The 26,132-nt window shown below is 26.0% G+C and overlaps 1 protein-coding gene and 1 long non-coding RNA gene across 2 annotated transcripts; both read left to right on the top strand.

Annotated features, from left to right (window-relative positions):
* Nucleotides 1-1,185: 1,185 nt before the first annotated feature.
* On the top strand, nucleotides 1,186-17,402 carry LOC135928043 (rab-like protein 6). Its single transcript, XM_065464365.1, has 10 exons — nucleotides 1,186-1,391; nucleotides 1,453-1,559; nucleotides 1,657-1,803; nucleotides 1,853-1,953; nucleotides 1,993-2,136; nucleotides 4,736-4,847; nucleotides 5,421-5,524; nucleotides 5,725-5,903; nucleotides 9,429-9,729; nucleotides 17,150-17,402. Exons 1-10 carry the CDS (start codon nucleotides 1,244-1,246, stop codon nucleotides 17,217-17,219), a joined length of 1,413 nt encoding a protein of 470 aa, XP_065320437.1. The 5' UTR covers nucleotides 1,186-1,243; the 3' UTR covers nucleotides 17,220-17,402.
* Nucleotides 7,591-7,992, top strand: LOC135929085 (uncharacterized). Its single transcript, XR_010572480.1, has 3 exons — nucleotides 7,591-7,747; nucleotides 7,796-7,864; nucleotides 7,907-7,992. It is a non-coding gene; the product is annotated as an uncharacterized LOC135929085 (long non-coding RNA).
* Nucleotides 17,403-26,132: the final 8,730 nt, after the last annotated feature.

Genomic DNA, 26,132 nt, shown 5'->3' with positions numbered 1-26,132 from the left:
TCTTGTACACCAGGTGATTCATTCAAATGTTACAATTTCATCTAGCCCTTGATGCCACTTGGGTCCGCGGTGTCTTCCTCTAGACCTAGATTGTAAATGTCTTCTATGGTCATAGAGCTCTTGACCGCTTTCCTGACATCTTTGGAATACGAAGATACTCTCACTTTCTCAATAATTCTCTGAATGCCATTAAATTTACATTTTTTATTGAGTCGTGCTACACGCGTGACCCAAGCCGAAAATGTCTCATCCTTGCCTTGAGTTGCAGCATAAAATATTAATAGTTTAGCGTTCTCGGTCTTCGATGGATGTTGTAACTTCAATTTGCCAAGCAGGGCTATTGGGTCCAGGAAGTCTTCCTCAGTGCAAATTGCCCCAACATTATTGAATTCGTCATCAGAAAGACTTCGGAGAAATAAAGGGGCCTTTTCTCCTTTGGAGATCTTGCTGGTGTTGAAAAAATTCTTCATTTCCCTATGTAGGCGCTGTCATCGCTACCAAATTTGGAGATATCCAGCTTGGCAAATTCAGTCATATATGTGAATGTGGAATTGTTCAAAGCATCCATCGTAAGAGAATTATAATCGATAAAGGTGTAAAATAGAATAAATGTACATTGCAAAATCAAGTTCCAATTTTGAGATAATACATACGCAGAGTTCAGGCGTAGATTGGCCTCCATGTTGGAATTGAGTTATTTCCACGTTTTATCATAGATAATTATTACACATTTTTCATTGATTATCATTTTATTATAAATCATAATTTAAATTTTATTATATGATAAATTACATTTTTATTTTTCCACCTCAATTACATTTTTTTATATCTTTATATTTCTTTTTTTAAACAATAATAAAAAAAATAACTAATACAAATTGATGTATAAAAAAATGTTAATGTAAAATTTTCACCGATTAAATTTAAATACAAATTGATATAATATAAATAAATCAATTGCCCAAATAAATAATATAATAACATCGATCAACATATTTAACAACATATTAAAATTTTATGGACTACTAGTTCTTCTATATTCTATTTTATTTATTTAGATAAAATTAATGTTGGATAAATTTGATTTATATAATAAAAACATTTTATTTATATTTTTAAAATAAAATTGATAGGCTATAAAATTAAAATAAATTTTACCTGTCAATTCTTAGTTTACCTGTCTATTCTCAGTTTACCTATCAATTCTCAGTTTAGTTACACCGTATCAGTATCAATGTGCTAGATGTTAGGAGCTTTTAAGAAGTTAGTTGTAGCACAAAATTCTCCCACACTTAAGTCACCTTCTCCAAAATCAGTAGGAAATGGCGCAAATATTCAGACGATGGGGCCAAGTTTGCAGCAGAAATATTCTCGTGGAGTCCATTATAATAGTTTCTCTTCACAATATAAATTGATTGTACAACCCTGTTTATTTATTTTTTTACAAAATAGTGAAAATTTTGGTTAAAGGGGATAGAAATGTTGGCAAATCTTGTTTATATTATAGATTGCAAGGAAAAAACTTTATTGAACAATATACACCTACTTCAGAAATTCAAGTCTTAAATTTAATTATAATTTTTTATTTTGCTTTTAACAAATAAACAACTTTTGATTCTCTTATAACAAATAATACAATGTTAACAATCTTTATAGATTGTAAATATCAATTGGAATTACAAAAATACTGAAAATATAGTCAAGGTTGAAATATGGGATGTTGTTGATAAGGGTAAAAAATTAAATGCCACGTTTAATCATACCCAGAAATGTAGTTTAAAATTACAAAATGATAATATACCTGTAAGTATATTTATAATGCATATAATATAAATATAATTAAAATATTAAGGACAAATTATTAAATGGTGAGGCAACACTAGATGCAGAATTAATTGATGTATACAAGGGAGCACAAGGTGTTATTATAATGCTGGATATTACTAGAAAATGGTAATTTCTTAATTTACTAGATTCTAGATTTTATATTAGGACACTAAATTACATGAAAAATGAATTAGACAAAATTCCATTTGCTATCCCAATCTTGATTCTTGCCAACAAAAAAGATTTACAGCATAAAAGAGCAATTGATTTTGAAGAAATAACATCCTATATCAGGGAGAGACAAAATGTGTAAATAATTTACCAATTAAAAATTATTCAAAAAACAAAAAAGATTTATTACCCTACCTCATTGATATTTGTTTACCTTTAATTTTTAATTTACAAAAAAATTTACTGAGAATTAATTTTTACAAATTATAATAGAAATATGGTTTTTTTTAAAAAAATGTCACTTTATGTATAGTCACTAAGACCAAAATGTTCACCCATCAAGACTTCACCTGTATCAAATTTTTGGCTACATGGCAAATATGATCTACTTGGATTTGCTGATAGAAAGAGAAGCCTAAAGTATTCCCACAAATCTGTCAATAAAATATTTATCCCATTAGATGTATCAAACACCTGAAGCTAAAATTCTCTTTGGACTTATAGTCAAAGAGTGCTAATCCACCATCTCTAACAAAAATAATTAACTATGAAATAAATCAGTTTCAATTTCAAATTATTCAAAAATTCATGGCCAATACTGCATGATTATGATAAATAATTATTTATTTTTAAAATTTATATTTATTTTTTAATGACAATTTATTTAAAAGATATTATTTTTCTTATTTTTAAAAATATACTATTGTCTATAGTAGAGGTCTGCATTGGGCAAATTTTTAGCCTTCCACCCATATTTCTGGTGGGTGTGATCGGAGTTTTAAAAATATTTTTGGGTTAAATTGAATTTTAAAATAATGGATGGGTAAATTTAATATTTTTTAGGCGAAATGAGCAGAACAGACTACAATTTATTAAAAATAATAGTTTTATTTCATAATATTGCATATTATATATGTTTAATTAAAAATAAATAAATAAAGAGCCAAACCAGTCATTAAAATAATTTTTAAACATTAGGTGGGGAAGGAAGGGAGGGGGTGAACAAATTTTATAGATAAATAGGTGGTAGGGTGTGTAAAATTAAAAAAAATTATAAATGGGCTAGTGTGTGGATTAAAATAAATAAACAACCAGTGGGATTTTTGACTAAAAACCTGCCGATTGATTTATTTTTATGTACCATTTATTCTTGAACAAATGCCATAAAAAAAATAACCAACCAACTTTTTATAATGATATATAGTGTATTTTGTTTTCTCCAAAAGTTTCACATTTAAAATATGGGCAATGTTTATGGTTAAATGTGATATTGTTAAACCCTCGATTTGACCAATTTTATAAAACAGCTAAATCAAAATTTTAGTCAAATTATTATTACATATTCTTTAAAATTTCGTCGATATATGTCCACACCTTTCCACCATCTGTGGGCAAAATCTCCAAGCATAGTTTATTTTTGGGCTAATATCAAACGAGGGGTTTGACAACACTAGTTCAATATGAACTATAACTTTATATTTTTATTTTAAAATAATTTGATTTTTTATAAACATTACAAATAAATTTTTGATTCCTTTTATTTATTTATTATTATTACAAAATTAAATATGTTATAAAATAATCTTATTATTATCACAATCAAATGTAATAAAAATATTTTATTGTATATGTTTTTTGAAAATATTGACCTCAATCTGATATTTGATGTTAGCACAACCCTACTACTGCCTGCTTATTTTTAAAATTATCTTTAAGTTTTTTTTCAAATGAATGAGGTGACCTTGAATATCCAATATGTGAGATCATCATTAATTCATCTAATATAGGAAATTTTGGCAAAAAGATAGCAAAATTATAAGTCAATCTGGTAATAGAGATATTTTACATAAAAATATCAGGTGCTTGAACCTACTCAAAATAGAGGATGTCTAAAGATTTATAATTCAAAAAGGTATATGATTCTATAAAAATGGTACCAAAATTGGCATATATCTTCTTCAAAACTATGATTTTATGAGATTTCTACAACAAAAATTACATTCAATATGATATTCTCCGAATAGAAAGCACCATTTTTTTTGCTATGACCTGCCATATCTCTGGAACTAATTAAATTATCTCTTAAAAAATTAAATTGCATAGGCTATCACAACATATTTAATTATCATGCAAAATTTCATTAGATTTGAAAGAGGTTTATGAAACATGATTGATTTCTGAAATACTATCATAATATCCATCTTTTACTAAACCCCAGATTTCAATCTTATTTAAAACATACACATATGGAAATTACTCATATGAAAGCTTAAAAGTAGCATAGAAAGCAAAGGATTCTTTGAGAATAAATTAGAACATGAAAATCGATATCCTATAATATGTATTACAACTTTATTTATTCAATATGACAAAAATTATCGGCATTTATAAAAGCAGAAGTAGATACTTTTAATACACTGAGCAAAAATAATGATATTTTAGCATAGTAGGGCGATAATTTTGATTCGAGTTGCATATTTTAAATTATATATTTTTTTTAAATTTAGATATAAGAATGCATATTATTTTATGTTCATTGCATATCGCTATTTTATAATTATAAGGGTCTTGAAAAAAATTTATATTTAATGATTATTTTTTAAATAAGTTTAAAATAATTCACATATCAATGAAGTGGCATAATAGGTAATAAAAATTTGGTTATTTTAAATTTTATCCTATAATTTTTTACATTTTTATTAGTCAAATATCTTAAAATTATTTAAAAATATACAAGTTCATCTCACCTTGCATCTACTCACATTAAGGTTATAGAAAGCTCAATGAAAAATAACTTTGGACTAAAATATATACACAAATTTTTCAACCTGCCATTTCTTGAATTACAGGTTTTATAATATCTATATATTAATTATAGTTAATATTATTAGTGGTCGAATAGCTATGAGTTATCTTTCGAATTATTTTTTTGAAATAATTTTGCCATTAAATTTTTTTTTACAAAAATAGATTAATATTATTTAACCCAATGTCATAAAAAATCGATATCTTCTATTAAATAAAAAGGCAAAACAAATAACTCTTGTCAAGGCCAAGGCAATATTTGATGCATTATCATGAATATTAAGTTGTATTTTGTTTTTTATTCTCCAAAAGAAATGTGTAAAATGTTTATGGCTGTTTGTTACTCATTAAATATTTTAAAATCCTTATCTTGTATCAAAAAGAAAAAAATAAAATCTCATTTTCGCCAATTTTTCTTTTAAAAGTATGATTTTTTAAAAACATTACAAATACAAATAAATTGAATTTTGATTCCTATTCACCAGTTATTATTAAATTATGTATAAAATAAAAAAATTATTTATATATGTTATCGTCATGTGTTATTCTTTCATTTAAATCATTTTTTGAGTGCATTTTTTTAAATTTTGCATTTCAAATATTTGTCTTATATTTAGAGAGATACCCTCTTGAGACAATTGGCAACAAATTCTGAAAATATCCAGATTATATTGGAAGAGTTAAAATTTCATGCCCAATCTTATGAACAAAATTACGACACGTAAATTTTTTAAAATATTTTCTTAAAATAAAAGTAATAAATTTGACGATAATGTTTGTCATCATTTTTTGTTTTATTTATTTGTAGTTCATTAATATTTTATATTATGAGGAAAAAAATATTACTACTATGTTATGATATAGGAATCCTGTTTTAAATAACAATCATATTAAACATATATGATTATTTTTCAAATAAAGGTACATTGACAGAATTAAAGGTTCAAAAAATATAAGCTATACAAATGACACTAAAGACGCTAATGAAATTAATTCAATGGAAATCTCCAGCCAAAATAATCACAATATTCTTATAGATAAAGATAACCATGCCAATAATGTTAATAAAATAAGCTTTGCTTCCGTATTGCAGGATCCAAGTATAAAATATTATTCAAAAGTCATTAATTTAAACAATTAATATACTTCCTTGATTTTGATATTATCACATAAGCATTTTATTTTTTTAAAAATAAATAAAATTTAATATAATATATATATATATATATAAGTACAGTGAAAGCTTCTAAATTACTATCTCATTCTTTATGATGAATATTGATTCTAATTGTCTAAAAAATACCTTTTTCTGGGGCTAGTTCAAAACCGATCCGATATTTTTATTGATTTACCATCTACCTTTTAACCAAATGCATATTTTTTATACAAAAATATCGAATTATTCATTTAATTTAATTTTAATATTTTTATTTCTACAATTAAGACTAAAATTTAAAAGAAAAACTATCAAAAAATATATATGTAATATGTATGCATTTTATTTTGAACAGTATATATTTCTATATATTTATGAATATCAAAAAATATTATATTTTTATAAAATAAAAATATGAGCCTCTAAATTTTCTGACAATTCTACGATGTGAACTATCTATATCTCCTGGTAAATTCGTATTATATTTTGTAATAAAAATCATAACTCAGATGCTATCTTAAAAAAATTTATTATAAAAAAATGAAAGATCCTTTTTTAAAGTATAAATAATAAAATGGGCGAGTTAGGCTGCATTAGAGGTCACATTGGGCGGGGTTTTGGACCATAGGCCCGCCCACTCAATGTTTTAAAAAAATTAAATAGCCCGCCCATGCCCGCTAATAGTTTTTAGAAAATATACCCGCCCGCCCATTATTCTAAATATTTTTACCCACCACCCATTATTTATAAAAAATTTTTAACCCAAGTCCGCTATTATAAAATTTAATTATGGCCATTCGTTCAATTTTTAAGCATCTAATAAAAAAAATTTCAGCATTACACCTCTACAAAAAGTTTTATAATTTAGGAATTCAATTTAAATTATGGATGATTTATTTGATCAGATAAAATATTTATGAAAATAATATAAATATAAAATTGATATTATATGTAATTAGAATGCAAAAATAATAATGAATCAACATTTTCTGGATTCAAATACGTTCTTTGTTTTAAAAACCTTTCAGCAATGCTAAATCCTCGATCAGAAGAAGCACTAGTTGCGGGAATTGCCAATATTTTTTTCTGCTAATCTTGATAGCTTTGGCATATCTCTTTCTTGTCGTTTCCACCAGAGTAGTTTTAATATACAAAAAAGTTTATTTATTTTAAGAAAAACGATACCAAAAAAGGACATTTTAATATCCAAAAAAGTTCATAAGATCATTTTTTTATTAATATTTACTAAAATGATTTTTAAAAAAATTTAACCCCATTGTTTAAATTTCTTAACCCCCCCCCCGCCAATAGCTTAAAAAATTTCTTAACCCGCCTGCCCGTTCTTAAAAATATTATTGCCGACCCACTTAGGTGGGCGAGCGGTCGATACCTTTAGTGACCTGAGTTTCGCATATGTAATCGTTGTGTAAAAGACAAAATATGTTATTTTATATGATGCATTCATAGTGAAGCTATGCGTTTTTGGATCCGATTTTTTTGTCGTTGCATAAACGTTGCTTAAAAAATCAAATACAAATCATTTTGTATCTTTCGCTGCTTATACAAATGGCCGCCAAAAATCCGAATACAATTTTTTTTTGATGTTATAATATATATTTTTTTAGAATTTGGTAGATAAAGAAGCCATTAACAATTGCGTAAGGTCTCATAAATGCCTTTATGATTAAAGTCTCATGTATACAAATCATTATATACGCCAAATGCATCAAATTATATAATATCTATATTTGATGAAAAGAGTGGATTATGGTATCCTCTTGTTGAAAGGTATGAAACTCCCTATACTATATTATGTTTATTAATTAAAAATATTAGGGCCCTTTGATGATGAATATTCACTTATATTAAATAATTCCGAAATTTATGACTCTTCATTAAAGAATGGTGAAATTAATATTTTAATTTACTATAAGTATAAACATAAAGGATCATTATATGCTCCTGTAACTCCTTTTACCTCAATTAAAGCAAAAAAGACACTAACTCATAACAGGGATTTAATATTGAGGATGAAGAAAAATTGATGATGCAAGAGAAAAAGATGTCATCAAGAATATTTATAATGTTAGAAAAACATAAAATGTTTTATTTTTAACCTTTTATATAATTTTGATATTGATTCTGATGAATAAATACTATTTTATATATTTTATGTATCTTCTGTTCAATAAATAATATTTTGCTATTGCAATTTATTTATACATTATTTTAAATTTATTCATTTTATTGTTTTGTATATTATTAATACATTGATAGAAATGAATAAAGCATTTAACAAATATTATGGTTCTGAAGGAGTCTTTAATATTTTCTGATAATATTGTTGAATTATTAAGTTTGTAGACTTCATAAATATGAAATCTAGTTATTTGATATTCTGGTTGCTGAGAATATTTCAAAATCTTTCATAGTTGGAGATTTATATTTATATCCACCAATTCAGTACAAATAACCTGGCAACTTCTGCAAAATATTTTTTTTGATATTCGTAATTTAGAAGAAAAGGGATGTATAAAAAAATATAATTAATATTTAATTTATAATAGTATATTACCTTAAGTGATCATCAGCTTTTCTTCCATTGATATTGAATAAAATTAGTTTTTTATATTATATAAAATTAGTTTTTTCATTATATAAAAATAATAATTTTAAAATATTAATAAAATCGCAAACGATTTTTATGTACAGTGAATGCGATAACGCAATGATTTTTTCGGCGATTACGTTACATCGTTTCGCATTACGATGATTCTAAATTTTAAAAAAGTTTAAACCCGTTCCATTTTTATAAAAATAAATATAAAATCTTTTGAAATATTAAATGTTCTTTCTTCCTTTCTTCCTTTCTTACAATATAAAATAATAAAAAAGATCGGATCTTTTTTTTTAAAGGTATCAGCCCGATTCGATATTTGATATCTGCACAGCCCTACTTTTTTTTGACTCAAGTAATTGAAAAATGACTTTAGCAGACGGCAATGTGTGCTAAAAAATCGAACCGTATTTGCATTTAATGGATGGATTATACTACATTTAAAAGAAAAAGAAGTAATGAGAGACTTTAGAATAAAATAATAAAAATCCGAAACCTGCCGAAATCAAAATTTTAAGCCTGGCTCGAACTTGAAAAAAAAAATTTTCAAACCTGTCCCGCGATTTTTTTTGACCAAATCTGAATTTTTATTTTTTTACAGCCCAGTCCAGAATTTTAAAAAAATTATATTGAATAATCTTGGCTAATATTTTGCAATTTGTTTCAAAGGGGAAAATTAGAAACACGAGTATTTAATATATTGGATTAATTTTAATTTTACTAAACCCGGCCTGACCTTTAAAATCATATCATTTTTTGGCCTGTTCTGGGCAGGGTGTTTGGGCCAGATCTGCACTCTGATTAAAATGAAGGATTTTATAATTTAATGTTATATTTATATATTTGATATAGCGCTAGCTGCCTCATCCTCAATCTCTCCTGATTCGCCTAAAGTTCAATCGAAAGCCATTAAAACCCAACTTTTATCAACTGACCAAGTGAGAACATCTTTGATTGATGAAAAAGTTAATTCCAATCCTAGCCAAGATACCCATAACATTAAATCCATCAATTCCTATACTTCGAACCCTCTTGATAATTTTATTCCAGCCGAAAATATAGATTATTCCTTTTTTGAATCTGATAATCTTCAAATCAATGATCATAAAGCATCTCATAAAATTCGCATTGACGATGACTTTGCCACCGATGAGTTTAAAAAAATTAATACATATCAACTTTTTTGTAGAGTGCGCATGTCTGTATATTAGGGCTGGGAAAATGAAAAATAATAATTTTTTGGTTTGGGAATTTTGGTATTAAATTATTAAAATTTTTATGAATTTTTTTAACATGTATTTTTGGAGATTCATTTATTAATATTGAGGTTTAAAATATAGGGAAATGGTAAAGGAATACGTGGCAGCCCTAAAATAAAAATTAACACCCCCCCCCCCTACCTAAATAAAAAAGATTTATAAAAATTAGTGCTGTAAACATTTCTAAAAAAATCAATCGCGTTCAACGTTCATTGACAAAAATCGAACGCGTTTAAGTTCATGTTCAAAAAAAAGGAACGCGTTCACGTTCATAAAACCGTTCAAAATTTTATGATAAATTTTTTTAAATAATTTAATATTAATAAGCTTTATTTTTTAATACAATATATTTTAGCCATGTTAAAAAATAATATAGTTTTATTTTGATAATATAATTATAAATAAAATATATTATAATATAATATAGCGAATGAAAAGATATATTTATTTATAAAAAATTTTTCTTATTAAATTTTAATAACCATTGTTTTCAAAATATTTATCTGATAGACAGGAACACTTGCCAGTTAATGCGGCATTAGCTATACTAAAAACGCGCTCTACAGGGGCAGATTCGGTATTATACTTAATAAACAGCTCTTTTAACGTGGAGAATTAATTAAAAACATATTGTATTGTTATTTGCAAAAAATTGAGATAAGTTATCCTCCTCCAATATATTCTCTACTCCCGACAAAAAAAAGGATATCTCGAAATTAACAGTTCTCTAGGGTTTTCAAGGCATTTTTTTTCAATAACGCTATAAGTTTATTTTTAATAGGTTCGTTCTGTGGAAGTTTTATCCATGGCCATTGAAGTTTAAATGCTGGATGTATAATTGCAGAAAAAACATATTGATCCTTATATATATATGTTTAAATCTTTAAAAATATAAAATATATGTAATTAATTGAGAGTGATAAGTTTAATACCTTTTATTAATCCCATTTAACACGGCGTCTATCAATGGTTGACCATATTTGAGGCCACTAATTTTTATAATTTTAAAATAACTATCGTTATTGTTGGGGTCAAATATTCCAAATGCATTATTTCTTCAAATTTAATGATTTAACTTAGTTATATCATATAAAATCAAATAATTAATATTAAAATCAAATGTCGTTTTAAATTGGAACCTGAAGATTTTGACAATATAATACTTTTTGGCCACATTTTACACTATGTAAGCATTGGATTAGTTCCTTTAATTACATTTATCATATTTGGCCATAGTAATGATAATTCATCTGATTTTGGATTTTCAGAATCAGATGATGAGGATTAAATAATAATATCCATGCTTATGCTAATCTATTAAATTAAAATATACAAAAATATTCAAATTAATAAACTATGTGTTAAAAATATTTAAATGTGAAAAGGAAATACACAGCCGATTAAAAAATAATACATTTTTTTAAAAAATCGGAATATTAAATTTTTCAAATAAATAAAAATATTTTTAAAATTGAACGAACGTTAAATTCGAACGCGTTCGTCATAAAAAAGAAACGCGTTCACGTTCAAAGTTCGTCAAATTTAAAAGGAACGCCGTTCATCATTTTTTACAAAAAAACGAACTTCGCTCACGAACGCGTTCCGTTTACAACACTAAAAATATAGATGAATTTAAAGTTGCTAAAACATTTATTAGAACTTATAAGAAAACAAAAAGGCCCTATTTAGGCTTTTTATAAAATTTTCGGAACATCATAATTTTAAAAAAAACAGCTAGCATCCTCTTATTAAAAGCGAGTGACGCCTCTGGAGTGAATATTATAGGTTTAAAAAAATGAAACTATTATCTAGAATACAATAAATTCGATTTGTTTTGATATTTTAGCAACTAACTACAATGAAAAGAAAAATATGATATATTAATTAAAAATAAAAAATTTAAACAAAGCGTTTTTTTTAATATCTTATTTTTTTATTATTATTATTCATTTAAAGGGTATAATGAAAAATGAGAAGGGGTAAATTATGTTTAAACAAAAACCTATTAACAAATATATTGTACGTAAATAAAATTAATTTTTAAAAAATTTTCAAATTTATTAACTTTTTTTAAAACTTCAAATATTTTTTGCAAAACTCTTTTGGGATTTTTTTATGAATAAAAAATCATTTATGAAATTTTAAATATTAATATTTTTTAGGATTTCTTTTCTTTAAATTTAGATCAATTTATTTCGATAATAATGATATATATTCCATTTTATAATGATTTCGATAAAATAATAGATATAAAAATTTTTTTTTGCATAAAGTCAAAATATTATAAAATGATTCCATAAGTTCTTCGATTTCGAAGTACCTTTTAGAATATAAAACAATTAAAATTATTAATATAAATTAATTATTAGAGATTAGCTAATTAATCGGCTGTCCATGATAACAACTCTAGTTATTGTTGCATATGATTGTAAAAGTTCGTAAAATCATATGGAATGAATCCATTAAAGAGCTCATTAATATTGGTAATAATTTCATCTCGTGAATTAGATCGAGGAGTGATTGCCCGAAATTTATTTTTGAATATACCAAAAAAAACTTCTATGTGATTAAACTAGGGTGAATATGGCGGAGTGTATTTAATCATCTTTGTAGGCATCGATTAAATGGGATTTATGAATAGATGCTTTGTCCATTACAATAATTGCATCAAGTGGCAAAGTATTAATAGGCTCCATGAAATCTCGAAATCATTAAAGCTCCCTTTATAATTTTATAATGATCATTTGTTTTTCCGGTTGAGACAATATTTTACTAATTATTGTCCTAGCATGTTATTTTAAAAACGTATAACGTCAATCAGATGGATTGAATACATCTGATTGGGGGAAAAATTATTATTATTTAATGTAAAAAAAATAATAATTATTATAATAATATATTTTTTTTTGGAAATATATTTTTTTTAATTATTCATTATTAAAGTTTTGAAATTTAAAAAGAAAAAATATAATTATAAAAATATAATTTTTTCGAAATATATTTTTTTTGAAAATACATTTTTTATGGATTTTGATCCATCTTTTCTATTTTGAAAATACATTTTTTATGGATTTTGATCCATCTTTTCTAATTTGGAAATACATTTTTTATGGATTTTGATCCATCTTTTCTTTTTGATGATGAAAATAAAAGTTTTGAAATATGAAGAAAAAAATTATTTTATGAATTACGATACGTCTAAATATTCATTTATTGGACTCTTAAAATAAATTATATATGCTTTATACGATACTTGTTACTATACGTCAAAAATTATGTCTATCGATTATTTCTTTATTCCAATATTTGTATATTTTCCTGGGTCTTAGTAGACCAGGAGCAGTATTTATTTAAGTTCAGGGACTCGAACCGTTCTTTATAAGGTTCAGTTTGGTTACAGTTTATAGAAGTCTAAAAAATAATATAAACAAAACATCTAAAGAAGTCAAACATATCAAAATAAAATATATATATAAAATCCACATCACATATACTTTTTATAACACAAAAATACATATACAAAGCAACATCTAAAAATACATAGACGAAGCAACATCTGATCATTCTTTTACATTAATCCACTAACAAAATAAAAATTCAAAAGATCATTTTTTTCGAGATTTCATGTATATCATATATATATCTATAATATATATAAAAGCCTTGTCACAAAAATCATGTCACACTTTTCATATCACACTTTATAATATATATTCAAAAAATCGTTAATTTTGAAAAGTGCCTATAGCCCAATCGGGCAAGACTTCGCTTACAAATGGGTTCGAACCCCGGCAAATGTTTTTTTTTCTTAATCTGGTAAAATATTTTTTTTTCTTAATCTGACAAAATTCATCAAATAGATACGATTCAAAGTTTGTAGCTACTTTAAAATTCAAACTATTTTCCTGCACAAGATAATTAAATACATTTAGAACTTTATATGCATCAAATACGAATTCAAGTACGAGATTTATTTAAATACTTTTTTAATTCTTGAATTATATATAATTTAAAATTTAAACCATTATATGGGGAATCAGAATTTTCTCTTTTATTTGATGAGGGACGAATCAGAAATTTTCCTATCTTATGAGGTGTTATTTAAAAATTTATATTTATTTGGGGTTATTCTAAAATTTTCCATTATTTTTTTAATAAAGTATATATTTAGTATTTGTAATTTTATAATCTAAAAATTTATTATTGCTTAATGAGAGTTTTATATTAAAACCCTTAAGAAGGATCCATTCCACATTAAATTTTATACAACTTTATATCTCTTAATTAGGTAATCTTTATGCATAAGTAAATATTTGCATCTCTCTTATCTTTTCTGAAATTGGCCTTTCTACATGCATTCCATAGTTTTGTATATTTTCTCATAACTTCATAATTTAATTGTAGAATGTATATTTTTCATAACTTATTATAACATTTTTGATTAAATGTATAACTTTTTTGTTTTACTTATATATAATTTGACTATGATTAAAGTTAACCTCCTATTATTTGTTAACTTAGAATATCTTTTTATTTTTTCTATTGTAATTTAATAACAATGTCTTAAATTTAAATTTATATTTTGTAACTAAGTAATAAATCATTTGGAAGGGTGGTGGTTTGTTTAAAATTTAAATTAGGATGAACATATTTTTAGCATGGTACTTTAATATGTATTCATGATTTTCATGTAAATACTAGGAGCTAACCAGTAGAATGATAGTTAAATCAGAAAAAAAATATATACATATTAGACAGATTTAATTCTTATAAACCCCTACATCACACCTATTTTTCTGGATCCAAGGAAATAATAAATTATTCTGAGTTTTCCTGGGTTTGGTAAATATTTTTCACAATTAATATGGGCTTGGAAGTAGCTTGGGAAACATTTTTTAAAATTAATATAGTCTTAGATTCCTGAAAATTTTTTAATTTTAAAGATGGGTTAGAAATTGGCCTGAAAATTTCTTTTGGAGGCCAGGCCTGATCAAAAACCAAGGCCCATGCAACTTTCATATTCTGATTGTATTTTTAAATGCATTGTGACTTTTTATATATTTTATTTCAGTTCTCAACTATCAAATTATTATGGTCTTTTTGAGAAAATTTTCCCAAGTGTGAGGACATGGCTTCTGAATTTTTTTAATATTAGGCATAGGTGTAATATTTAACACAAAATATTTATATGGCCCTCAGGTAAAAGCTAATTTAAATATATTTTTATTCAAAAATAGTATTCATTCTCAGTCTTAATGGGTTGGCCTTTTTCTGAAGTAGGGGTATAAAAAATAGACATGGTTTTTAGAGATTTACCTATCTCCCGGGTTGGGAAAAAATTTTGAAAATTACTATGGGTTGGCCAGGCTTGGGAAAATTTTTTTTATAAAATTTTTATAGGTTGGGCTGGGCTTGAAAAATATTTTTATAAATTATATTAGGCTGGGCTTGGGGAAAATTTTTCAAAAATATTATGAGCTAGAATGCTTGAGAATTTTTTTATTATTAACTATGAGGCCTAGGCTCGGCCTTATCAAAAAACCTAGGCCCATGAAAATCTGATTTTAATTGTATTTTTAACATTATGATTATTGAAATATTTTATTTCAGTTCTCAACTACCAAAATTATTATATTCACTGGGCTTGGAAGAATTTTTCAAAATTACTATGGCTTTGTACTTTGCCTGGGAATTTTTTTATTATTAAATATTAGGTATAAATGATAAGTAATATTTATCAAATAATATTGGTATTATCAAGTAAAAGCTTTAAATTTAATTTTACCAAACCATAGTATTTACACTTAGTTTTAATGGATTAAACCTGGCATGAAGGAGGGGGGATTAAAAGAATAATAATTGGATATTATTTTCAAATAAGAGGTAACAACTATCATAAAAGTAAGAAGAAAATTCTCATTCCCCGTCATTTTTGACGGGCTATCTTCTAGTATATATATAAATAAACAAAACTACAACACGGTTCAGTATGTAAAAAATTATAATGGTTACGGTTCTTAGGAAAAAATTTACAAAGGTTCGGTTCGGTTCAGCTAATTATAAAGGTGTATAATGGTTCATTTTAGAAATTTTTTTTTATTGAAGAACACCATCGTCTAATTTATTTTTATTATATAAGCATCTATGAATTATATATAAAAAAATATATAAGATTCAAAATAACTCATTTTTAAATATATTTTCTAATATAAATGGATTCATATCTGTTTATTGTGACGATAACACAAATTTTAGCCCCGAAAAGGTTCTTTTTACAGAAACTTGTGTTGCGGGAACCATCAGTATTATAAGAGCAAGTTTATATAATTCTGGATATTTAAATTTTTTGATTAATAAAATATAAAAACTGAACCGGTTTAACCTTTTTTTATAAAGGTTCTTTTTCTTTCAAAAAATAAATATATTGGTTCGGTTACGGTTCTGATATTTATAATGGTTTAACGGTTCGTTACGGTTCACTCCGGGTCTATGTTTAAGTTAGAATTTGATAATACATTATTTATAGTAAACATTATATATTAATTTATATAAAGCAGTTGATTAAAATTTCTTTTATTTTTTTTAAAGTAAAATATATTTTATAAATTAGGTTTTTGTTTAAACATTATTTACCCCTTCTTTTTTTCATTATATCCTTTAATTGAATAAAGATTTTTTTTAAAAATTTTTTTGTTTTAAATCATCCAAAAGTAACAAATATTCGCAATTAGAAAATATACTTTTTTTACCCTTAGCACATTAGGGAACTTCGGAGAAGATGCAATTCTATTTAAAAAAAATTTAGATAAAGAGTTAACAACGATCACTGTAGATACTATAGAGAATTTATATTTTAGACATCGAATATCTCTTAATTTTATCCCTATCTTTGGCTTTATGCCCGACAAAACATTTTTTTAAACCCCCACCGTTCTTTTTTTTAAAAAATATTTTAGTTTATATAATTTTAAATATATATTTTTATACATTTTGAATATTTGATGAAAAAAAAATTAACATATTACATATTTTTCACTTAAAAAAAGCATTTTTAGATTCTTTTTAGTCTACAAAAACTTTAATTTTTTTCAATTTCAAAAACTCCAATTTTCTTTTTTGATCTTCCAAATAAATTTTTTGCTTGTTTATCCTTCTGCATATATTTATTTAGGTTGTACCTTATATAAATTTTTGAAGAATGAGAATAAAAAATAATGTGTGTAATTTAATCAAAAATGTCAGATTAGAATGTAAAAATTTGTTATACTAAATTTATATTTTATAATTATTATAAATTACTTTTATTATATATAGCGATACTGATAATATATCACTCGATCCTAACCCCATGGTCATGATCTATCAAGAGGACTTAGATGATTAAAATAGTATTAAAATTTAAAAAAAGATGTCCGATGAATATCAAAAATACTTAATTTTTTTGGAAAATTAGTTAAAGGGAATCATTTGATTTGTATGTCATAAAATGTATTTATATATAATTTATAAATAGAATTATAAATTAATATTATTTTATATAAATTTTATACCTATTTATACAATATACTTGCAACATATTTATTTACCAATAAAGAAAGTCATTTTCATAATAATTAAATATATTATTAAATTTTTATATATAAAGATTTAGTTGAGTTGGTAAATTTAATAATCTGTTTTATAACAAGTAATTTATTGGCTTATCATTAATTTTATTTCAATTTATTATTAAAAGTAGAGATCTGCAAAGTTAGGCCCGGTCCGAATTTAAAATAATCGGATTCGGGCCGGGCCTAATATTTTTTAAAAAATTCGGGCCGGGTCGGGTCTTACTTTGGAAATTTTTTTAAATATATCTAAATTTATCAATTTTATATTGAATTTTTTATGTAAAATAAAAATATTTGATTTTATATATTGAAACTATACCTAAAACGAATTATTTGTTATTCGATTCGTATTTTACGAATACGAATAACACAATTATTCGAATCGAATTCGAATAAGGAAAATATATTATTCGTCGAATAATTTTTTATCTATTATTCGATCGAATTATTCGAGATTATTCGACTAAAATAATTTATAGTATTAATATATATTGGAAAATAATCATATATTATTATTAGGAATTATTTGAAATTATTTCAATTTAATAAAATCTCCTAGTGGAATAATGAAAATTGCGCCAAATTTTGAAACTCCATTTTAATTTATCTCATAATAGACCATACGTTACAACTATATTTAATAATTTTGAGAAAAGACCATACGTTACAACTATATTTAATAATTTTGAGAAAATGTTTGATGAATATAAAATTAAATATGATGTATCAAAAAGTAAACCTTTAATACAATCAAATATGGATGTCATTTTTAAACAGAATGTTATGCCAATTTTTGAAATTGACACATATTTGAAAGAAGTGAGAATAACGTCAAATAAAAACCCACTAGAATGGTGGAAACTACATGGAGACCGTTTTCCCGTCTTATCTAAAATGGCGAGGGACATATTGTCGATACAGGGATCTTCAATCCCATGTGAGCGACTCTTTTCTGTTGGAGCTCATATGGTTACAAAATACAGAATGTCGTTAAAGGAGGAAACAATCCGAAAAACTTTATATTTGAAAAATTGGCTGTTGTCAGATTATCTTCTACATTACAGATATGAATATTATATTGATTTTTCCACATTGTATATAAATATATTATATATGTATGCTTCTATTTTGTCTCACTAATAAAATTTGTTTGTCTTTATCCTTAGTTAAATTTTACAAAATAAATTTTATAATAGATCTTTTTTAATTCATGGTAAATAAAATTTTCGAATCGAATCGAATAATCATTTTATTATTCATACGAATACGAATAATAAATTATTCGATTTAAACGAATACGAATAATAAATTATTCGATTTAAACGAATACGAATAATTCCATTATTCGATTCGTATTTTTGTAGGTATAATTGAAACTAAACGACATATAACATATGTCTTTTATTTTGAGTAATTATAAAAATTGATTTCTATATTTAAATAAATTCGGGCCGGGCCGATAAATTTTTTATAAAAAAATACGGGTTTAAGCCGGGCCGGCAAAACTTTTTTAAAAAATTTCGGGTTCGGGCCGGGCTTGAAAAATTAGGCCCGATGCAGATCACTAATTAAAAGTGCAAATATTCTCTCCTAATGACACTGTGTTTATATTAAACGCGAAGTGTTGCTTTATTTAACGCAACGTTATTACAGCTGATTCAGTTTTAGAAATAAATTTAAGATAAATTTAAAATAGAGATAATTATTTTATATAATATTTGAATAATCATATATTTTTTTTATCGAATTCGCTATCATTTTTATAATGGTATCGCGAATTTTTTATCGCTCCAAATTATTGGCTTAATTTTGTAATAACCCTGCGTTAGATAACGCAACGCTTGAACAAAACGCGTTTACTATAAATGCGGCCATAGTCAGGGTTTTCACATGATGGATAGATAATAATTTTTATAAAAATGGCTGGTCTAAAATGCCCAGTTTTTGGGGTTAAAAAAATATAAAATAATTTTTTTTCTTAGATTAGGACAAAGCAATTGGGGATTTTTATTTTATTCTTTTATATATAAATTTGCAATTAAAATTTCTGGTCGGAGTATCTAAAAGTCAAATAAAAATTCCAGTCCTCTGCGCTTCCAAATAATTTAAAAAAGTGTCGATTTTTAAAAAAAATTGCATAGTAATGAAATTTCAAAAAAAATATCTGTTCGCTATTTTTCGATCTAACTTATTCCAAAAAATGAAACATTATCTTTTGTATAAATATTATGTAGAGAATGTCCCATCAAGTGTTATGGAACGGCTAGATTTAACCGATTTTAAATTAAGATTTTAGTCAAAATTAATATTATGCAAGTCTTGAGATTTTCGTTAATAGAATGGGCAAATTTCAGCCATCCATGAGCAAAATCTCCAGGCTTGCTTAATATTTTTTGGCTAAAATATTTAGTTTGCCGTTTTTAGAAAATCGTGCCGTTGACAAGGCTAGTCCTATCCTTATCTTTTTTTTTTCTTTTAATTTTATAAAATATACTGAGTTTTGATAAACTCGATGTTTTATTGTATATAGCTAATTCATTAATTTATCTTTTCATAGATTTATTTTAATATTAAAATCGCTTCTTGAAGGGTTCCAGCTCTATTGCAATTTTTCAGAACTATTTTAAAAAAAGACAATGTTTTTGCTTGCCGAAAACCTATTTAGAATTTTTTTAAAATTATAAACATATTTAAACTACGACAAATCCATTTTTTAGAATTTTATTATATATATATATACTAACTTTTTTTTAAATCTGCAATTTTAGAAAATTGGAGATACAACATTGTAGTCGATTTTAGAACAAGTGAGAAAAAGTTGTCTTAAGTTTTATCTCCATGGTTCAAACTATAAACAGTTAAATGAATTATTGAACCTTGAATTTGAACATTTCAACAAATGTTGTTTGTAGATGGATGCTGTAGCATCCTATTAAAAGGGTTAAGATCTTAAAAAATATATTACCTCTCAGGTGTATTTTGTATTATTGCTATAAAAAGGCCGTTTTTTATTCAAGTATATTTTTGAAACTTTTTTGCCATATTTTAAACACATTCATAAAATCGCCTATTACTAAATAATAATTATTTATAATATTTAAAGGATATATTTTTGACAAAATAATGGTGCTTGAGGGTAATTATAATAGCAAAATTAATTTTTTATATCAAATTAAATTTGATGTTGGGTAAACAGAAAGGGAATATTGATAACCCATAGTTAGAATTCATAATGTTAAAAATTTAGAGAAATGGATAGAGTTAGCGGATAGGGTATATGAAGGAGGTAAAGTATAGGGATAAATAAGAATTTTGGAGATGGCCTGTGGTATAATGGTCTAGAAGATAAAATAAAATATTTGCAAGGAGGTAAAAAGAGAAAAGTATGAGATTATACGGGTAATAATAAAGAAGTTGGATTGACTAAGTGAGCCTGGAGATAAAAATATAATTTAAATTTCAAAAACAAAAACAAAACAGTTGACAAAAATATTAAATTTTTTAAAATTATCACATATTTTTTACATCTGTTTTTGTTATACAGTGTTGTGATGATTTTATGAAACATATTGACGATCAAATTCAAACCCATTCATATAAAATTATAATATTTGCAAAATAATTAAAATAAAAAAAGGAATAATAAAAGAAATTTCTATATTGCTTTGTCTAAATTATTTTTGCAAAGATTATAATTTTATATGAATGAGTTTTAAGTTAATCGTCAATATGTTTCATTAAATCATCACAACACTGTATATTAAATATTGGATAGTCACGTAATTTTTAAGTATTATACAAAAATATAAATAAGTTTTTTTAAATGTTTTATTATAAATATACTATTTTAATAACTCCATGAAGTTGGCCGAACGATTGGAAGCACTAACGATGAATTATATTCCATTTTTTTTAGTGATTCGTTAGCACTTGTTAGTGCGCTAATCTGTACAGTAGCCGAAATTAGGTGAAAAAAATTATAATCAAAAATAAAAACATGTGTGCCAACTTCATGCTTAAGTGTCTATTGAAAGCATTAACGATGAAATATATATATCATTCTTTAGTGCTTCATTTAGTAGTGGTTAGTACATCAATCACTTTTGTAGCCGAATAAAAATAAAAAGTTATTTGGGAAAAAAATAAAAAACATTATGGCGACGTGCCAAAACAAAAATTATAAAAGCATTAAACATTTAGTTTTCTTCAATATTTAGTGCTTAATTAATATATTTAAATTTCGTTATTAATAATAATTGTACCTTTCACTGAAGGGTTTCATGTATTTTCTGATATAACGTTAAAAAAGTTATTTTGACAAAGCAAAATTATTGGTTAAATAAAGATGCTAAATTTTGATTATTTGATTTTGACGCTAAATCAAATGATACGATAAAAATCAAAGTGTCTACCAAGAAACAGGGTTTATACATAAAAAACGGAGGTTTTTACCAAAGAACTAGTATAATCTTCCGGAAATCTTAATTTTATCTATTTTTAATAAAAATCAAATAAATTATTTTTTTGAGGTAAATATGAACTACTTCCTCTAGTTCATAATTAAAGTTTACGACTTGAGTTTTCGAAAAATTCCGAAATACGTAGTCGACCAAATTGATTGACTACTTTTAGTCGAAATTGAATGAACTCTAATATCAAAACTAATTTTAATTATTTTTGTATAAAATATTATAAATTTCCTTAAAAATATTGGCTTAGGAATCGGCTGTCATCTCGGGAAAGTAGAAGTCGATTTTCTACTAAAAACTCAACTCGAATCGCGACTTAGCCGTCTAGGAGGGGCGCAGGAGCTCAAGTCCCCTAAAATATTTGAGAAGCCCCCTGAAAATGTTGAATTTTTTTTTATTCCATGTTTACTAAAAAAAAGAGGTCAAAAAAGAATGTCATTTTGAAAATAATTATTACAAAAAATTGAATACCCTGAGATTGTAAAAGCTAGTCATGCCTATAAGAGTTACGCTTAATACTACGTGATAAAGCGCATACGCCCTCAACGTTGTAGATACTACAAAGCTACGCTAGGTATTTCTCATTTCCATCTAACTGGATTTATATAAAATTTTAGATTAGAAGCCCTTTACACGTTTGTAGACAAGCCGTACGTATTTGTACGCACAATAGTCCGAGGACTATTATTTAAATGTCTGTGGGCCAGTGACGTAGCTACGGGGGTGGTTTTCGGGTTTGGACCACTCCCAGAGCAAAAATTTATTTTTAGATTATACGTTAAGTGGTGACTTTATATCAAATAAATACCAATAATATTTATATTTTTCTGGTTTTGATGTTTGTGAAAGGATATTTTATTACTATTGAAATTATCTGGATAGTATTATTATAAAGTCATTGAGAATAATCTACTAAATTATAAAACAAATTATTGATGCATTTAAAAAATATATTTATTATATATTATCGAAGATATGGTTATGATTTGTAAGATAAACCCGGTCGAAGGCCCGTTATAAGGGGTCTGGGGGCGAAGCCCCCAGGCTTTTATATGTAAGGATCCCCTCTAAGGAAAATTCCTAGCTACGCCACTGCTGTGGGCTGATTCAGATAAGGCGGACCAGAATAAACAGCCCACACCCATACCTACAGCCCTATTGTATTTAAAGTAAAGGGGACAGGGGAAAGGCTTTCTAGAAATTAACGTTTAAAGAGTCTGAATACAAAAATATTATAAATAAATAAGAATTGAACCTATTTTCTTGTTGAAGGTATTTGAGTAGTTGAAGAGGGGAGGGAGTAGAGTGGCAAAAGAAGGGATAACCTTAAGGAGCTTATTTATGAATTTTTTATTGTTATTTAATTAGATGAATTGTTTCCAATTTAAGTTCAGATCTGCTACATCTATTAGAACTCTCGGTGGAACCAAAGTGTCTTATATCTACTGTATGATTTTCCTTTGCAGGTGAAGAGTCATGTTAGAGCATCGTGAGCTAAGTAGAGTTGGGATGTCTCAGTATATGAGCTAGGAATTGAATGCGTTTTTTCTTTAGAAGAATGTGAATAGGAGTGTGCCTTGATTTTTTCTATAGTTTATCATTTGATATTAATCTGGGGTAGAACACACCATTTATAATCCTTAAGAATTTGTTGATAAATGTTTGACATTTTCCATTATCACCTTTACTAATTTTCCATGTTTTACCACCGTATAACAAGAGAGGGATTACATAAGAATTAAAGATCCGTAATCTTGGAAGGGCCGTTATCTCCCTAGTCTTCCAGAGCTTGAAATATTTGTAGAAGGCTATTCTAGCTTTTTGTATTCTTATTAGTTCTTCCTTAAATGATCCTCTATTATCCAAGGTGATTCCAAGATATTTTATTTGCGTGACTACCTGAATCACTTCCGATCCAATTACAATATTCTCTATGGGAATAGTGTGTCTAGCCAAGAGGATCATGTTCTTAAAATTTTTTCTAGTCCAACTTTTAGACTTATGGATTTCAATAAGAGGATGAGGTTATGAGTGTCTTCCAAGTCTTTGGTAATGATCACTACATCATCCGCATAAGATATAATTCTATTCTTCAGAGAGTATCTATTATCTGGGAATGAGTTGAGTTCTAGCAGATTCACAGCGTCTACGGTATCTTTTAGTTGATCATTACTATGTTGAAAAGGATAAGGGAGAGAACACAGCCCTGTTTGACTCCTTCTTTATCCTAAAGGTGGAGAGGTTTTGTTGTCTATCCTACACGAGGTGAGCAAATTGTTATACTGACCTTAAAACCTTTATTATGTTAGTATGAATTCCAACTTCTAATAATATTTCTTAGATAGCATTATGACTGACATTATCAAACGCTCGTTTAAAATCAATAAAAGTGAAGAGAAACGGTAGTTTGTATCATAGGCGTAGCCAAGGGGGGGGGGGGGGTAGCAAGGGAAAATTTTCCCCTCCTTATCATTTTAAGCTTATAAAAAATATTAGCCTTAGTCCTCCCCTCACTCCCTGACCCTCAAAAATGTATGCATATATCTTTAACAATAATTTGAAAGAAAAAATGTAAAAGTTGATATTTTTTTTATAAAACTAAAAAAAGTGAATCAAAAATGTTTTTTAAGAAATGGAATATAAGCCAAAGATAAGTCTTAAGACAAAAGTGAAATGTATTATAATTATTAATAATAGATCCATAAAATTACTAAATAATATAATATCAAATATAATTTTTTATAAAGTGAGTAATTTTAATTTATTTATCTTGATAAAAGTAAAATATAATTATAAAAGTATTGATAAAATTAAATCATAAATTAAATAAAAAAAATTAAAGCACAATACGAACAGTGGAATATTATATGTCGTAGATTTACAGTATATCTAATTTTATCAATTATCCTATGACAATCAAGTAATTTTTACCAATATAGCGAATAATATATTTTATATAATATATTGATAAGGACATCAGAAAATATCTTTTAAAGACATTGTGGGATGAATAATATGAAAATTAATTTTTAATATCATTTTTTATTTAAAATAAATAGATGGCGTTAAATAATTAAATGCTAATTGATGCTATAGCTAATTGATGCTATATATATTATCAAGAGCATTGATTAGTAAAATTTGTTAAAATATTAACTGTAATATCTTCTCTAACTGTCAAATATGTCTGTAAAAGTGGAATTTTACTTAGTTTAACTAATTCTAAATAAAGGAATATCAACTATATGACTACTTAGTTTTTATAAATAAATTTCTTATACTTGTTTGGAATAAATTATTACCATGCTTTTATATTAATGTATATACATGTAATTCATTATATTTTTTATAAACTAATGAAAATATTTCATATTTGTTCCAGGCTTTGTTTTAATTAAAATTAACCTCCTATCTTGTTAAAATATTTTATATGGCCTAAGGCTTGCCAAGAGAGGGTCTGGGGGCGAAGCCCCCAGTAATTTTTTAATTCTCTCCCTTAGGAAAATCTTGGCTACGCCTATGGTTTGTATCTATTACATTTTTGAGTAATAATTTTAAGAGTGAGAAATGACTCCATAATATTTTACCTGGACGATAGGCACAAATATATTTTCCAAAGAGATTTTGCGACATTTGTTAAATACGGTCTTGAGTAGAACCATTAAAATTTTGGACGCAGTCGAAGTAAATGCGATTGCCCTGTAATCACGGAAATTAATAGGGTTGGCGATCTTTGAAAAGTTTCAAAGAGTGGATAATTTCCAATCCTTAGGAGTCATCCCCGAAGCCCATATTTTATTGTAGATACTAAGCAGGAAGCGTGGTATGCCATTCGATGTTGCTTTTGATTGTTCTCCTGTGATATTATCCGGAGCAGGAGCTTTGTGATTCTTTAGTTTCTTCAAAGCGGTGGAAATTTCAGTCAGTGTAAATAGGGAGGTTGATTGGGAGGAAGTTGTTGTTCATATGATATCCTCGTAAGTTTTCTAGATTCAAAGATATTCATATAATAATAATCTGTCAAAAGTGCCATTTGATCTACCTGGTCCAGTGGCGTAGCTAGGAATTTTTCTTAGAGGGGGTCCATACATATACAAGCCTGGGGGACTTCGCCCCCCAGACCCCTATTGACGGGCCTTCGGCCCTTTTTCCCGGCCCTCGGCCGGGTTAATCATACAAATTATAACCATATCTTCTATAATATATACATTTTTTAAA

The sequence above is a fragment of the Gordionus sp. m RMFG-2023 genome, chromosome 4 (genome assembly GCF_954871325.1).
Source record: "Gordionus sp. m RMFG-2023 chromosome 4, tfGorSpeb1-WG-v2, whole genome shotgun sequence".
Taxonomy (NCBI): domain Eukaryota; kingdom Metazoa; phylum Nematomorpha; class Gordioida; order Chordodea; family Parachordodidae; genus Gordionus; species Gordionus sp. m RMFG-2023.
This window is presented reverse-complemented; position numbering and strand designations above follow the sequence as displayed.